This window comes from Parasteatoda tepidariorum, chromosome 4, assembly GCF_982258835.1.
Source record: "Parasteatoda tepidariorum strain Cologne lab strain chromosome 4, Ptep-v5.0, whole genome shotgun sequence".
NCBI classification, from domain to species: Eukaryota; Metazoa; Arthropoda; class Arachnida; order Araneae; family Theridiidae; genus Parasteatoda; species Parasteatoda tepidariorum.
Window position 1 is genome coordinate 31,295,194 of NC_141758.1, and position 16,652 is coordinate 31,311,845.

Sequence of the window (16,652 nt, forward strand, 5' to 3'; positions counted from 1 at the left end):
GAATAGATAAAGTGAAATATATACGCACATACATTTTGAAGATACTTAAAAATTTCACAGTGTAATTATCAGGTTTCGTATATTTGATTTAATTACTTATAATTAATCGTGGTCTAAATCAATGGAAATTAAATCATCTAAATCAAAATATAAAGTGATAAATCGTGAAATTTACTGTAATTTTAAATATCCAAATTATCCTCCTGTTTAATACGGAAGATATCAGCTTGCAAGCTTTCTAAAAACTTAGAGCATTTTATGTTCTTAGTTTATTAGTTATTGTCATATCAACAACCGTAAAATTTGCTATCAAGGTCTTTTATGATCATTCACAAGAGATGGCAGCACCAACTATGACAATTCATCACATTTCTAAATGATTTTTTTTTTTAAATTCTGAGGACATTCTTATGATTGAATTCCCACGATTTTGCCACATTTTTCGAATCGATGTGAAAACATTTGACAGATCGTTTTTCTATCAAGGATGGGGATTCTCTCGGAGCAATTTACCGATCTCAGTCAAAAGGTAAGGATAGATACATATGTTATGGGAATATCTAAATATTTGTTCATTTGCATATTATGCGGGTGATAACTTCAGCATCGTGTTGAAGGTGAGGAATAAATAAATTGCGCAAATAGCACGGTTGTAATAAAGGTTTTATTTTCATATTATTACTTGATCATAACGTTGGCGATGATTAGGAATGTGATATATGTCCGCCCAAAAGTAATTTCAATGTAAAAATGTTATTTCTTAAAAGTAATTTCCCAGGTAAGATAATGTTATTTTAGTTTAATAAAAAATAATCTTAAATTATGATAAATAGTTGCCAAATTATATGAGTTTTATGAAAAATTCTGTTTTTTTATTCAAAGTTAGGCAAAAGGTTAATTTTTCCTATTAATTCTTGTATTCTTCAAATATCCTAAAAGTAATTTCAAAGCAAAAATTTTATTTCGTAAGCATAATTCGCCACGTAGGATAATGTTGTTTTATATTAATAAGAAATAATTTTAAATTATGCTTAATAGCTGCCAAATTTTATGTAAAATTCTATTTTTATATTCAAAGTTAGAGCAAAATGTTTGTTTTTCTTATTAATTCTTGGATTTATAAACTCAAATGTCGGCCCAAAAGGAATTTCAAGAAAAAGAATTATTTCATAAATTGAATACCCCAGGTAGTTATTTTATATTAATCTATAATTAATATATATAATGTTATATAATATAATGTTAATATTAATATTATATAATATTAATATCATATAATGTTAAATTAATAAAAATAAATAATATTATTTGATATTAATGGAAAATAATTTGAAATTACGCTGAATAACTGCCAAATTTTATGTAAATTTCTATTTTTAAATTTATAATTAAAACAAAATTTTTACTTTCCAAAAATAATTGCATGATAAAAGTGATATTTCTGTAATATAGCTCCCCAGGTAGGAAAGGGTAATTTTATATTAATGAAAAATTATTAATTAATTTGCTGAATAGCTGCCTAATTTTATGGGTTTTATGTAAAATTCTATTTTATATTCAAAATTAGAGCGAAATGTTTGTTTTTCTTATTAATTCTGGTATTTATAAATGCAAATGCCCTTCTAAAAGTAATTTCAGGACAAAAATGTTATTTCTTTATTATATTTTCCCAGGTGGGATAATAAAATATGATTTTAAATTATGATTAATCGCTACCGAATTTTGTGGATTTTATGCCAAATTCTATGTTTAAGTTTTAAGTTGAAACAAAATGTTTATTTTTTTTTTAAATTAATTCTAGGATTTATAAATGCAATTTAAAATTATTTTAATCAATTCTACATCTAAATAAATATTTATAAAAGATAATGTCACCATTGTTCGGAATTTTTATATTAGTTTCAACCGCTAACCTGCCAGAATCTTTTATTCTTCCCATGGAAAAAGTGCTTTTATGAAAAACGTGGCAGCAGGTTTGCATGCAACTGTTTGATTACAACAAAATATTTATATCACAAGATATTAAATTTTATATAGTTATAAAATTTTGGTTGATAGTATATTCAGTTTCATAACTTGTAAGAATTAAGAATAAGACACTTGAGTTACCTGTCTAATATTTTGAAAAAGAGAGATGTTTTAAAAATGCATTAGAAATGGGGATGTTAACAAACTATTTTCCGTATATATCTGCTAGTTATGGACACGCCCTCGTTTTCATAGGGCATTGTTGCCTTTCAGAAATTATGCATTGTCACATATAGAGAATAATTCAGTGTTTGGCGTTCTTTTTTTTTTTTTTTTTTTTTTTTTTTTTGCACTGAAACTCTTGGTTAAGCAACAGCACTTTATTAATATCTTTACTGAATATTAAAGTTCACTACTATGACAAGCGTTCTGTGACCCAATACTTTCCTGAGTTATCAATGCTTTTAGTCGATAAAGCTATCCAAACTTTCACAAAAATTATTATTTTCATTAAACGTTTTTCAAAACAGCATCGTCTCTGAAAAAACTAACTGCACCATCCTGTTTGTGAATGTATCCACTAACGCGTGGAAAAGAAAAATCAACGGGATATCGCCCCATCTTGTGGGAAAGGATTAATAAAATTGCATATAAATGCTTTGTTAAAAATAACATCCTTGCTCGACAGTAACAATGGATCTTTCTCTTCGAAATAAACTAAAATAAAGAGATTTTTTACGACGTCTATCTATAATTAAGAGATATGGAAGGAAAACTATGAGATGTTAATTTGCCCATACATTTAACCTCCAAGTCAATAATTTTGTTATCAATCATTTCCGTATGTTATTCAGCCGATAGTTCAGGGCCTTTGAAAAATGTGTCACACATTATCATAAAAATTTAAAAAACGTTATGTAAGCTTTTCTGAACTGCGTAACCTTAATAAACAGTGTGAAAGGACATGAGCATCGTTCAAGTAAATCTCAGAGATGTAAGCTCTGAGATTTACTTGATTAAATTGCTTGATTAAATTTCCTATTTAATAAATTCCGTAATTAAATTTCTTTATTAATAAATTATTTGATTAAATTTCCTAATTAACAAAATACTTGATAAATTACGTACTTGATAGACAGCTTACATGATTAACTAATGAAATCTATGAAGATATGTCTATATATAATGATATGTATATATAATGATATGTATATATATAATGATATGTATATGTTACGGTGAATGACCGAAATCTGGAGAATGTCGACTCTCACCGGTGAATGTCAACAATCACATAGTCGCTTTGGTGAATGTCCGAAATATTTGTTATATTCAATTTTATATTAATTTATTCGTTGATATTATTATATTTATTTGATATTTTAATACTTACTGACGATAGATTAGAAGTGGCACTGAACCTTAAAAAAAACATCAGTGTAGGGTATACCGGTCAAATGTAAATGTATGGCCCGATACTCCAAACACTGATGTTTCTTCTGATCTATCATCAGTAAATATTAAAATATCGAATAAATGTAATTATATCCACGAATAAATTCATATCAAGTCGAATGTAATAAATATTTCGGACATTCACCAAAGCGACTATGTGATTGTCAACATTCACCGGTGAAAGTCAGCAACCACCGATTTCGCTCATTCACCGTAACATATATATAAAATGATAATGTATGTAGCTTCTGAAAAATTCAAAAAGCATATTTTATTTTAATACTTTTAAAAGGTTAAGCTTTTCTTGCAAGAAAATGTTTAGATTTCCAAGACGATAAAATTACTTTTTGCTTGACATTTTTAACTTTCGAAAAACAGCGAAATCCAGAATTCTGTGAGTAATTGAAACGGATATACTGAAAGAGATTAAAAGATTTTGTTCTAAGAATCGTCAATTAAAAATGAGCAATGCATGCTAAGTTTGGAACGGGAAAAAAACCATCTTTTAACTGGATAAAATTCAAAACTTCATTAGAAAAGTACTAATTTTGATAATTAAAGAAGAGACAAAAGTTAATGTTCCCGCAGTTATGATACCCATATTCAGTAGTAATATTAGTGATTTCAGTTCCATTAAATCAGATTACAATTTTACTTGATAACGTGTGGAATCCTGAAGAAATAGCTCATATCTTAAGCAAGATGGTATAGTTAATTTCTTTTAACTTACACAACATTCATTTTTCATTAGCCTACTTCAATATTTAAAAAAATCAAGCTAATCAGTACGGTAAACTAAGTATGATGTTTATTTTGTTCCAACATTTTTAATGAAATTTAAGGTCACATTGAATTTTTGATTTCTTCGAAATGTCTTTTAAAATCACTAATTTTTTTGTTTTGCACTTGTGCTTAAACTTTTTACTCGCTACTTTTAAAAATCAAACCTTTTTACTTTTTTAAAAATATATTTGTTCTTTTATTGATTTCTTTTTTAAGAGTAATGTTCTTATATATGTCCGTATTTATATGTGTGTGAATTACTGAATTAGTTTAATGATTAAGAATGTTTCGTGTTTACTTTTAAGAACATGAAATAGATTTTATTACAAATATTTATTTACCACTATAATTGTACGCTCTGTCCTGGAATGTAATCAATTCTCATCTATTCGCAATGTCGTTGCAATAAAAAGAGGAAATAAACTGCACACCAACGAAAAACTAGTCTGCGCAAATAGACCGGAATTTTACACAGTATGGTCTCTGTAAAAATGTTACCTTACAGCATGAGTTTTTCGGCAGAAAAGAAAAATTTCATCCACAAATTTGTATAGCGTTTACTAGAATACTGATATTGATCAATCCGAAAGGCTGGAATGAAGTTATTAAAAGGGTTCGCACAGTCCTTAGAAAAATTTAAAAAGAAATGTTAATATTCTAATAAAGTAGTTAAAGATTTCTTTATTTAGCTTTCATCCTAATCTAAAATCTCTATATTCTTAGAATTGTTTTGGTAACACAGTACAAGCCCTGGTGGGTTCTCACTGATTTATCGGTTCTGACATGACTCGAAGAGATATGATAATGACATAGCTATGCATATAGTCAACGGGTACGAATACCAGCGATGTTTGGTCTTTACGAATTCCTCACCCTGCTCGTACGACCACGGTGCTAATATAAAATATCCTCAGTGGTAGACGGATAATGGGTTAGACTTCCCTTGCTGTCAGACTGGCTGTGGAAAGTTTTCGTGGCCTTCCTATCCATGCAACAAAAACAGAGATGCTAACTGCTCCGGACACGCCAAAATAACGGGGGGGGGGGGGGGAAACGGTAAATAACTACGAAGTAAATTTTTCGAGCATTTTACTATTTTTGTGTACTTTTTAAAAGGTATAGCATGACATAAGTACTATAAAGTGGTGAATTGGGTAAGCCAACCAATTATTTAGAAATAGTCTACTAAAAATCTACTAAATTGATTTTATTAAACCAGGAATCACAATTGATCACACCACTTTAAAATATATATTTGTTGTCCGGAGCAAGCATCTCTGCAGGAATGCTGGTTAGTTCCATCAAAAAGTCCTCCATGAAGGCTATTTTCTCCCAATACTTGATCCAGGAGTTCCCTTGTCTTCTGGATTGAGTTCAAAATTACAAGGCTACGGAGCAATAGTATTTGTAAACCCAACATTATGGAACGTTAATACAACGGACTACATCAAAAGGTACTGTCTGCTGCGTATTTAAACATTTCAGGTTAACTTGGCATTTGCTAGAGAACTTATTTATTATATTTTTTAACTGAAATTTTTTTTTAAATACAATTTTTAAAAAATTGCATTTCAACAAAATTTCAAACTCAACTAAGGTTCATACATATAAAATATCATTCTCTTGCCTCAAGTCAATTTACCAACTTTTTTTAAAGAATTATCTTTTATATATTTATCAAAATGGAGAATTATCATGAGCTGGGTAAATATAATAATTCTATAATTAGCATCAAGGCTTGTAAGCCTTGGGAAGAAGGTAAAAAATATGTGTAGTGTAAACTCCGGTCGATTATAAAACATTTTCGGGTGGTAGTCTATTAATATGCAGTTCTTGGTTAAATAAATTCAATTTATTAGATTTTTATCTACCACTGTTTCGAAAATAATTCGGTGTATTAAATTATTCGCCACTTGGTTCGTTCAAGTTAAGCATTACCGTTTGAAAAGTAAACAAAATTAAGCAAATCTGAAAAAATTTTTGATTGTAGTTGTCTACCGTTATTAAAATTATTATGGCGTGTCCGGAGCAGATGACAACTCTGTATTAACTTCCATTGCAGAAAAAAAACTCACAATTGAGTAAAAAGGATCTAAATATTGTCAGTTACAGGTATTTAATCTTTCCGTTCGAGGCTTTTATACAATTGAAAAAAAAAAGCAACCACTGACATTTTATCAGACAAGCCCTGCTGTTTGCACTGTAACACATGGAGACCGATTAATACTAAACATATCATAACCGGTCAAATGACCGTAACCGGTTAACGACATATATTTAGGACAATTCCTTTTTTCAAAGACATTCATTGTGGTAGGAAACTTTTTTCAGCATTTTCATTTATCTGGGTGAATTAAAAGATTCTCAGTTACCACAATGATTTAGTTATTTCTGATTAGATCTAAATTTATAAGGAGCAAGTACTCTTTAACCTCCAATGTATTCGACCGATCATCAGCTACGCAGCCCCTGCATGGAGCACAACCACTGTTAGTCAAAAAAAGAAACTGGAGATCACTCAAAATAAATTCCTCAGATATATCACAGGAGCCCCCAGATCCATGAGAATGAAAGATCTAAGACGAGAGTTAAAAATCAACAAAATAGATGAGCACATAGCTGAACTATGTGCAAGTTTCTTCAGAGATGCACTCTCTTGTCATACGTGCAATTACTTCAAAAATTTTGATTTTGAGCTCATCAAAGACAACATAAAATATAGCCCGGCAACCGCCTTTTTCCTATCCGACGGAGTTTTGTCCCGTAAATTTTGTAAATAGCTGTAAATACTTGTAAATAATTTTGCGCATTTATTATGTATTTCCCCTTTTCCCTGGGGCTATGTGGCTACTGTGCACCTGTGAAGCTCGGGGTAATACCTCGAAGGGAGGCGAGGCAGTCTGCCACAAAACCTCTTCTCTCTCTCTCAAACTTGTTTGTTCAATCTCACTACTTCATTTTAATTTTCTCTCAGTAAAAGATACTGAACCCTAACTTTCACCTCTCAGTTGCGCTTCGGCGATTTATTATTTATTTCCACTCAGATGAATTAGTTGGAGCCCCTAGCGGGGCTGATGCTAAGATAACCAACACATATGAGTATGAGTAAGTACTCTTTAATCTATCAAAGACTTTTTGAATACCCTGACAGTAGAAAAACCAATTAATTTCGATAATATATTTTACCACTTCTTCTATGAAACAACTTTTTGTATCATTTCAATACATAAATTCACAACAAAGCGGGTTAAGAACTTTTACGTCAAAAATGCACTTATCATCTTATCGTTTTTGCACATTTGACTTCTTGACTTTTTCTAACAACTATGTATAGTTAATATTCTATTATTATTTTTTGTATTTTGTTTGTTTCGAATAATACATGTCGTATACCTATTTCTACCACAACCTGTTTTTTGACCGAGAGAACTATTTATTGCTTTTTATGGTTATCGGAACAGAAATTACGATGTAATGCGTATTCAGCGTATTGCATTCGATTAGTTGCACATTTCTGCAAAGACTGTTGCGTAGTGAGTTCAATTAGAATAACTGTGAATTGAAATTTCAAGAAAGTACTTAAAATTTTAGATTGTCATTTTTGTGTAAAAAAAGTGACAGAAACTAAATGTTTCAGTAAGTAGCTTATATTTTATTTTGATAGCTTTGCATAATTTCTGACTAACTGTCAGTTTTTACCCAGAAAAATGTCGAAACAATAAAGACAGCACAAGTTCTTAGAAGAAATAACATTAACTATAAGAATAATTATAAGAATTATAATTCTAATATATTCTTATAATTATAGGAATTGTAGAAATAATAGTAATTAGAAGAAATATGCTGGCGGAAAATGTACAATGGAAACACCCAGTACATGTGAAAGATGCGTTGAGTAATGAATTAAAAATCCTTATTCTTTGTGTTTGTAAAACATAAAAATTGGCAATATACAATTTTGTTTAATTATGGTGAAGTTTTTTTAGCTTATTTCCTTCCTAACATCCACATTTCATACAATCTATCACGAAACATAAAGTCCGGTCATTTGACCGGCTATGGTAGAAATAGGTATAGATTATAGGTATAGTGTTGGTATAGGTATAGTGTATAGGTATAGTTGGATTATAGGTATAGGTATAGTGTTGGTATGTTTAGTTTTATAAGTATTAAAGTGTAAAAATTTTAACATTCAGAGTGGCACATAATTTATGGTATCAGATAGGATCATTCCAATGCAAAGAATTAGAATACTCTAAAAGTTACAAACATAATGATATACAATTTTCATCTAAATATTGATCACACATTTTAAAATTTTGCAGATGCGTACGAACCTTGGAAAAATACTTGTATATTTCTCCTAAAATGCAGAGATTTTTTTTATATTTCATAACCGTCGTTGAACAGCCGACCCAAATTTTTGAGTTAGCGACTGCTAATGTTCAACTCAATGCCTTGTAATTTTGAACCCAATCCAGAAGACAAGGGAACTTCTGGAACAAGTATAAAGGAGAAATTTGCCTTCGTAGAGGACTTTTTGATGCAACTAACCCGCATTTGCGTTACATGGCGAGGAAGACCACAAGAACCTACCCCGGCTAGCCTGATGGCAAAGGGACTCTAACCCATGATCCGTCTGCCACTGAGGATATTTCAAGTCAGCACTGTGGTGTGTGCAAGCCGGTTGCGGAATTCGTATCGACCAGATATTGCTGGGATTCGAACCCAGTTCATCTCATTGGAAGGCGAACGCTCTATCCCCTAAGCCATCGCGGCTCTAATATGCAGAGATTGTACTAAAATATGGAAGCACTTCTGTACTAAATCTAAGTAAAGATTCTTTCTTTTAGCAGTAAATATTTTGGAAGATTTTACAAGACAAAACTCTTGGCACAGTATAAAGGATCACGATTGAAGCTTTTAGAAATGGTGTCATTTTAACCCATGTAATATTGGGATCAACCAAAATGAAGAGAGGAAGGTAAAAACTTATATCTAGCCTTAATGCCAGCAATTTTGGAATAATTCTAACAGATTGTAATATTTATATCAGAACACATTTTCAGTTATAGGGGTATTGGAAAAGAAAATAAGCTCTAATTTTCCTACGCTCATTTTATCGATTCAAAATATGAAAAGGACAATATTTCTAAAAGTTTCAGGAATCTTTCAAATTGTGCCATCGACTTTTTTAAGAGAAATCTTCAACAATTTACTGCTAAAAGAGAGATTGTTTACATTGAGTTAGTATTGAACTATGTCCATTATTTTATTCAAATCCTGTATCAACAATAAGCAGTTATGCAAAAAATCTATAATAAATAACATGTAAAAATTTTAAGTTTTTAGTGAAGCTATGAAATATTCTACTCGAAAATCGCTACTAAAATTGAAAATCTGCCCAAGAAATTGTATGTTCTGCATTTATTGGAATCCTCAGAAAGCTTAAACGTCCACGAATGTTTCAGTCAAGGTAAAGCTATAATCTTTTATTTAGCGCGTTTTTAGGAGATAAGAGGAAAATGTCCACATATATGGACTGAGGCATCAACTCCTGCATCAGAAAGCCTCCACACGGTTTCTTATAAGTAGTCTGCGCAGACTATTTAAAAAGTGAACCACTTGTGCGCATGAACCCAAATTCTTTTATAAGAGTAATTGGGAAAAATTTATGATATATATTTGAGAATTGAATCTGTAGTGGTTGACAAGTAAATAAAACAAACCAAAAATATTCATTAATTAAACAAATTTTTAGACAAACATTTGCTACCACTTTCTAATTTTAATAGATTTCATATTAAATGGTTCTTTCACTGATTGGTTTACCTTCATTTTGGTCTTAACGGACTACCTACAAAAAACCGTGTAGAGGCTTTAAGTTACAGGAGGCGTTGACTGAGGTAATGGAGAGTTTAATATGGAACAAAAAAGTAATTTCATTGTTAGATATGTTTATTTGAAAAAAATTAAGTGGAGTGGTGGACACAAATTTATAATAATACTTATTACAGTAACTTAATAATCAACCCTTTCTCGCCGACTGTCACAATAGAGATGCCAACTGCTCCGGAGACGCCAAAATAATTTAAATAACGGTAAGTAACTCGAAGTAAATTTTGCAAATATTTGACTATATTTGCTAGCTTTTTAAAAGGTACAGCATGACATTATTACTGCAACTAATAAATTTTTCCAGAGTACCTAGCCTGATAAGGCTATCTGTTCTTTCATCTCGATGAGAGGAGGAGGAGGGAAGGGGGAGCGTCGTAAAATCGTATGATTACGAAATCGCATATTGACATTATTACAGAGATGCCAACTGCTCCGGACATGCCAAAATAATTTAAAAAACAGTAAATAGCTACAACTAAAATTTGCAAATATTTGACTAATTTTGTTTGCTTTTTAAAAGGTTTAGCATAACTTGACAGTAACAAAGTGGCGAATTATATAATCTTTTAAATTATTTAGAAATAGTGGTGGATAAAAGCCTAATAAATTGAACTTTTTAAACCAAGAATCACAATTAATAAACTACCACTCGAAAATATTTATTCGCCGTCCGGAGCAAGTTGGCATCTCTGTTATTACTATAACGTGGTGAATAATATAAGCCTACGAATTATTTAGAAATAGTGGTGGATAAAAATCTACTAAATTGAATTCATTAAACCAGGAATTACAATTGATAAACTACCACTTTAAAAAATATATTTGCTGTCCGGAGCAAGTTGGCATCTCTGTCACAAATACATGGCAGCATAAAACTGTATCAACCAGGGTAACAAGATAAAACTGGTAATGAAAGTATTTCTTTAGTAGTTTATTTGTGGACGGAGTTATAATTAATTGATTTATTCAATTCACCATTACTTTGTTCAAAATAAAACTATTTAGTTATACTTTGAATTAACATTGATTATATATATGATTAAACAAACAATAATGAAAGTAAAAGCAAAGTAAGTCTGTCAAATTAGCAACAACTACATTTAAGTTACCGCTTTTTATTTAATTACATCCTGATTTTGATCTTGTACGAATGCTTTTCTGAATCACCCGTCCCCAAGGGGTTAATCGACTAGAACTGGAACACATAATTTTGAAAATTTTATCAAAATACCGTATTGTGTATTTTAAATGATTTAGTGCTTATAGATTAATTCAAATAGTATATTGATTTTCACAGAATGAAAAGGTTTAAACGAAAAATTCAAATTTCATTTCATACGTAAATTATTGTACAAGATTGCAACGGGTGACAAAAAAATGCTAAAACTGGAAACTAATAAAATTCAAAATTTTATTTTGAAAAATTAAATTCAGATCTTTTTAGCATATTCTTTTTTCAGTTTACATCTGAAAAGAATTAAAAGGAATGACTATGCTTTGATTTGAATTTTATTCGAATAAAATCATTCGAATTATTTAAGTCGCACTGAAAGGTATTAAACACGGAGTTCATAACTACGAAATAAATATTTTCTTTATTTCTTGTAAAAAAACATTTGCAGTGGTAGCTATATAACAATAGATTTTTATAATTGTATCCTGAAATATTTTACTATGCGAACTCATAGGTAATATTTTTTTAGAGAAATTAGGTTAGGACATTTTTATATTTATTTAATTATTTATGAATAATGGTGATTAAAATCCTTATTAATCAATTTTGTAAAACGAAGATAAAACTTTAATGAGCACATTTTATTACTCTTTAAAAGTAAAATCTCCCACTAAAATGGAGATAATGTGACTATAAAATTTGTTTTTTTCCTAATTTCCAAATAAAACTTTTTTTTATATTTTTTGTGTTTGTTATTTTTTTACTTCATATCGGAAAAAAACATTAAAATATCCTAATCGTATTTATAGAATTACACGATTCTAGTTTAAAACATTTCTTCAAATATTTTGCAAGCAAAATTAAAATTGTCTTTAAAATATTTTAAGGAAAAGAAGTAAATCAAAAATATTATTTTGATTAGAGCCGATATACATTCTATTATTTTAATTTCTTTCAATTTTTCAAAGCTTTTTATTTATTTCTAAAGCTATTTTGCAAATCAATTAAATATATTTAAGGAACTTAAAAACTTTTATTTTGTTCCGATCTTAAATTTCATGTTTCTCAAATAAAATATAATCACCGGTGATCATTAATCTAATTACCTTTTCTTTTTTTTAAGGAAGAAAAAAAGAAAGATTACTTCAATAACTCAGATTTTATATCAAGATAAAAGTCTTTAAGGACGAGTAAAATTTATTTAATAACTATAATTAACGTTTTAATCAAGATGCTGAATTACTCTTATTTCGCAATGATTAATTGGATTTTTAATTAGGTAAGGCATCTCAGAGAGAAAATTAACGTTAATCGATAACGAGGAAGATTTTTTTTCGTCTTCTTAACTATTCATTTAAGGAGTTCGAGAATTTCAGATACAATTTTTATTTGAAATAAAAAATTAAAAAAATAATCCTCAAATTCTCAAACGTAAAATAGTTTTTATTAAGATTGATTTATAATTAACTGATAAAATTTAATTAAATGTTTTTTTGTGAGTTGATGTTGATTAATAAAGCTACAAAAACTCTTCTTTAACGTAGGAATAAATCATGCGATTTATCCGAAAACCTTTTAATCCCTTTATACCTTTTAATCCCAAAAAAAAAGCATTTTTTATTGCTGAAAATTAATATGCGTTCTATCCTAGATTCGAAAATGGAAAATATTTCCTTAGCTAAGTTTTTTTCTTGACATATTGGTAGTGAAATATGATTTGTTCTATCCACTGATATCCAGTTTTCCCTGTAATGCACCGAAGTCTTATTTAAAAAAATTACCATGTGATAACATGTTTATAAACTCTATTGCATACCTGTCAACTTTTACTCTTTCTGAGAATGAATTTTTCAAGTGGTAGTAAAACAATCAAAGAAAAACAATCTTACTCCAAAATATATTTATATTTTTACTATGTTTAAAGTGCGCCATCGAATGTAGTTTAAGTATGCTTTTATATATTCGTTGTAATTATTTATATGTAGTGGTGGCCAAACTCATTTATAATTATTATTATAATTCAAAAAGTCTAATGGCATGACATGAGTTTCGGTACCACTTTAAATACGAAATTAAAATCTTCCGGGAAAACCGGAAGAATTGGCAGCTATGTCTATTGCTTTAAGGTGGTTAAGTCAAATATTTGCATAAAATAATTATTGAAACTAGGTCAAAAATATATTGGAAAATAATTTTCGCTTGATAAATCAAAACTATCATCTTCCAACTGAGAGATAATATGTTTACAATTCTCGGACTCACTCTCTAAATACATCTCTATTTTGGCATGCTCGAAGCGGGGGTGCCATCCCCTCAGCTGAGGATCAAAATTGTGATGGCGTGTCTTCAGATCATCCACCGGGATGTTTCCCAGACCGTCGCCAATAACCCATTGTGCAGCTCTAGTGCGACGTAAATTAACAACAACAACAACAATTTTGGCATGCTCAATCTCTATTTTGGCATGCAACGGTAACGCTAATGAAAGCAAAATAGCAGAAAATGATTTTGATTTCTATTCAAGGCAGATAATTTCAATGCGAAAATTGTGAAGAAAGTGGGACAACTTGCGCCATCTCTTAGTAATATTCAGAAATACAAAAATATTCGTGGGATTTAAAAAGAGACGTAAGGATTTAAAAGAGAGTAGCGACGAAATCAATTTCATTGGTGCAATTTTTCTCTTCGTCACATGGTATGCGACGCCGAGCATACAGGCACAAAAACGTCGAAAGTAGAGAACGAACAGAGAAGGGGTTTAAAGAGATTAAAATTAGAAACCTTTTCTAGCATAGCTCTAATTTATTTTTTATTTGCTATTAAATGCGATTACAAACGATTTTTTGATTTTAAACATAAATAATTTACAATTAATGTCGTGGTCGTAGTTATGATTGGAAAATTAAATAAATTAAAACTGAATTGAGTTTTTACCACTTCTCACATTCGGTATTAAATATGGTATTAAAAAAAAGGAAAGAAGCTCTAAACCTCATACACTACTTTGGTTAATGCAAATGTTATATGGTTAAAAATGACACCATTTCTAATTGTTTCAAGCATGATACTTAAATTTGTGCCAACAATTCTGCCATGCAAAATGTTCCAAATTATTTGCTGTTAAAAAAAAGACTTAAAGTATTGAAGTGTTTCTATAATTTTGGCATGCTACATATCTCTAGCTTTTACACTTTTCAACACACAATTTCTTGGTGATTGAGAAATGCTTTTGCAATCAAGCTGAGTGTCAATTGGCAGACTGAAACTTTTGAATCTTTTTAAGAAATCTTGAGCTAAAATTGCCCCCTGCATCCCCTGTCCAAATGGAAGTCAAAAATTAAACTGAGTCAACTATTTTCTTAAGTAAATGTTTTCTTTGATTTATGCTTATAGAAACATTTGGAATTATAGACTCAATACTAATTGTCCGAAAAATAATGTTTGAAAATCGATTATAAAAACAAATTATTTTATTTTATAACCGTCGTTGAACAGGCCACCCAAGACAAGGGAACTCCTAGATCAAGTATTGGGAAAAATTTGCCTTCGCGGAAGACTTTTTGATGGAACTAACCCGCATTTGCGTTACAAGGAGCGGAAAATCACTAAAACCTCCCACAGTTGTCCTGATTGCAAGGGGGCTCTAATTCATGATCCGAACACCCTTGAGGATATTTTACCTCAGCACTGTGGTCGTTGCGTGCCGAGTGCGGAATTCGTACTGACCAGCCTCGATGGGATTCGAAACCGGTTCACCTCATTGGAAGACGAATGCTCTATCCCCTGAGCCACAGAGGTTCAAAAACAAATTATTGATCCTATAAGTGCAAACACATTTAAATGTTTCCTTATAGATCTTTCTTACATCGATACATTGCTTCATGTGAGAATTTTCCTAGCCTCAAAAGTATCACGTTTATCCTTATGTGGAATGTCCTTTTGGTCCTGGGTGCAAGATCTCTTTGTTTGGGGGCATGAAATGAAGTTCTTTCATTATAGAGAATGAACAAGAATTCTAGGAGGCTACGTCAAGAACATATAGAGTAGCAGATGAACTATTTGCACCTTTGAATCGGCACGGCATTAACATGTTGAATGCCAAGCTAATTTTACATGCCTTGGACGTCTGGCCAAACGGTAAATAACTACAAACTAAATTTGCAAATATTAGACAGAGTTGCTAGCTTTTTAAAAGGTTTAGCATGATATATATTTACTTTACTTTAATTAAAAAAATTGGGCACCTGGGCCGCGCAGAAGGCCCATATCCCATACATCATGCAATATTACAGAAATTTAAAAAAAAAAAAAAAACAGTTTGAGTTTAGAAGTCTATGGGGTGGCTGTGCATGACATATATAAAAAAAGTGGTGAATGATATAAGCCTACGAATTGCATAGAAATAGTGGTGGATAAAAATGTACTAAATTGAATTTATTTAACCAAGAATCACAATTAATAAACTACCACTTGCAAATATTTATTCGCTGTCTGAACAAGTTGGTATCTCTGTGTATATAAATAAAACTATTTTTGTATGCTCTATATTGCAATAATTTCTTCAAACCATTTCAGTAACGATAATAATATTAAAAAAATTAAAATTTTCTCGAATTATATGTTTCTAGTAATCTTGGCTTCGCCGGTCCCCGGTGACCCCCATGGCGTTCAACGTGTTAAATTGGAACACGAGAAAGGGTGTATTTCAATGTCTTCACAAACTTTGCTCATCAACAGATTTCCCGGCGTAATCTTATAAATTGTACTTTTTGGATTGTTTCACTCTCGTGTCACTAAACGGGCCCTCAAACAATAGTCCGAGGCATCGCCTCCAGTAACTGAATCACCTACACGTGGTTTCTTAATGGTAGTCCGATCAGACCGCTGTTCAAGAAAACCAGTTTAAACAATAGACATTAAATATAAAATACAGTAAACACAAGAAAATGGTAGCAAATACATGTTTTCAGGTCTGTTTAATTTTTTAATATGGTTGGTTTATCTTACTCCTTAGCTATTCACCATATAATAATCCATGAAATATATGAATATTGAAATAAGATAAATATCTGTCAGGTAGTTTTAAGACATAAGTTAGATTCATACTTAAAACTGGGTTACATACCTGCCAACTTTTAAACCCTACCATTATCATTTTTCCCAGTGGTATTAAAATGGAATTAAAACTTCAATTTTAAGCAAGCAAATACGTTGTATTTGAGAAAACTTAAGTTGACAACCATGATAGTAAGGCATATTTATATATGTGCTTAATTTTTGTAAGAATAGTGGTGATCAAAATCATTTAAAAATTAAGTTTATAAAGGAAAAAATAGTATATATTTACTACCACTTTAAATATGAAAACAAAATC

The 16,652-nt window shown here is 30.3% G+C and overlaps 1 protein-coding gene across 1 annotated transcript in view; it reads left to right on the top strand.

The window, feature by feature from the left end:
* The first annotated feature begins 404 nt into the window (after positions 1-404).
* Positions 405-16,652, top strand: part of CngB (Cyclic nucleotide-gated ion channel subunit B) — a 103,845-nt gene continuing 87,597 nt past the window's right edge. The window contains exon 1 of the mRNA XM_087160875.1: positions 405-529. Coding sequence (XP_087017001.1) covers positions 488-529 — 42 coding nt within the window. The 5' untranslated portion in view covers positions 405-487. The remainder of the gene's footprint in view (positions 530-16,652) is intronic.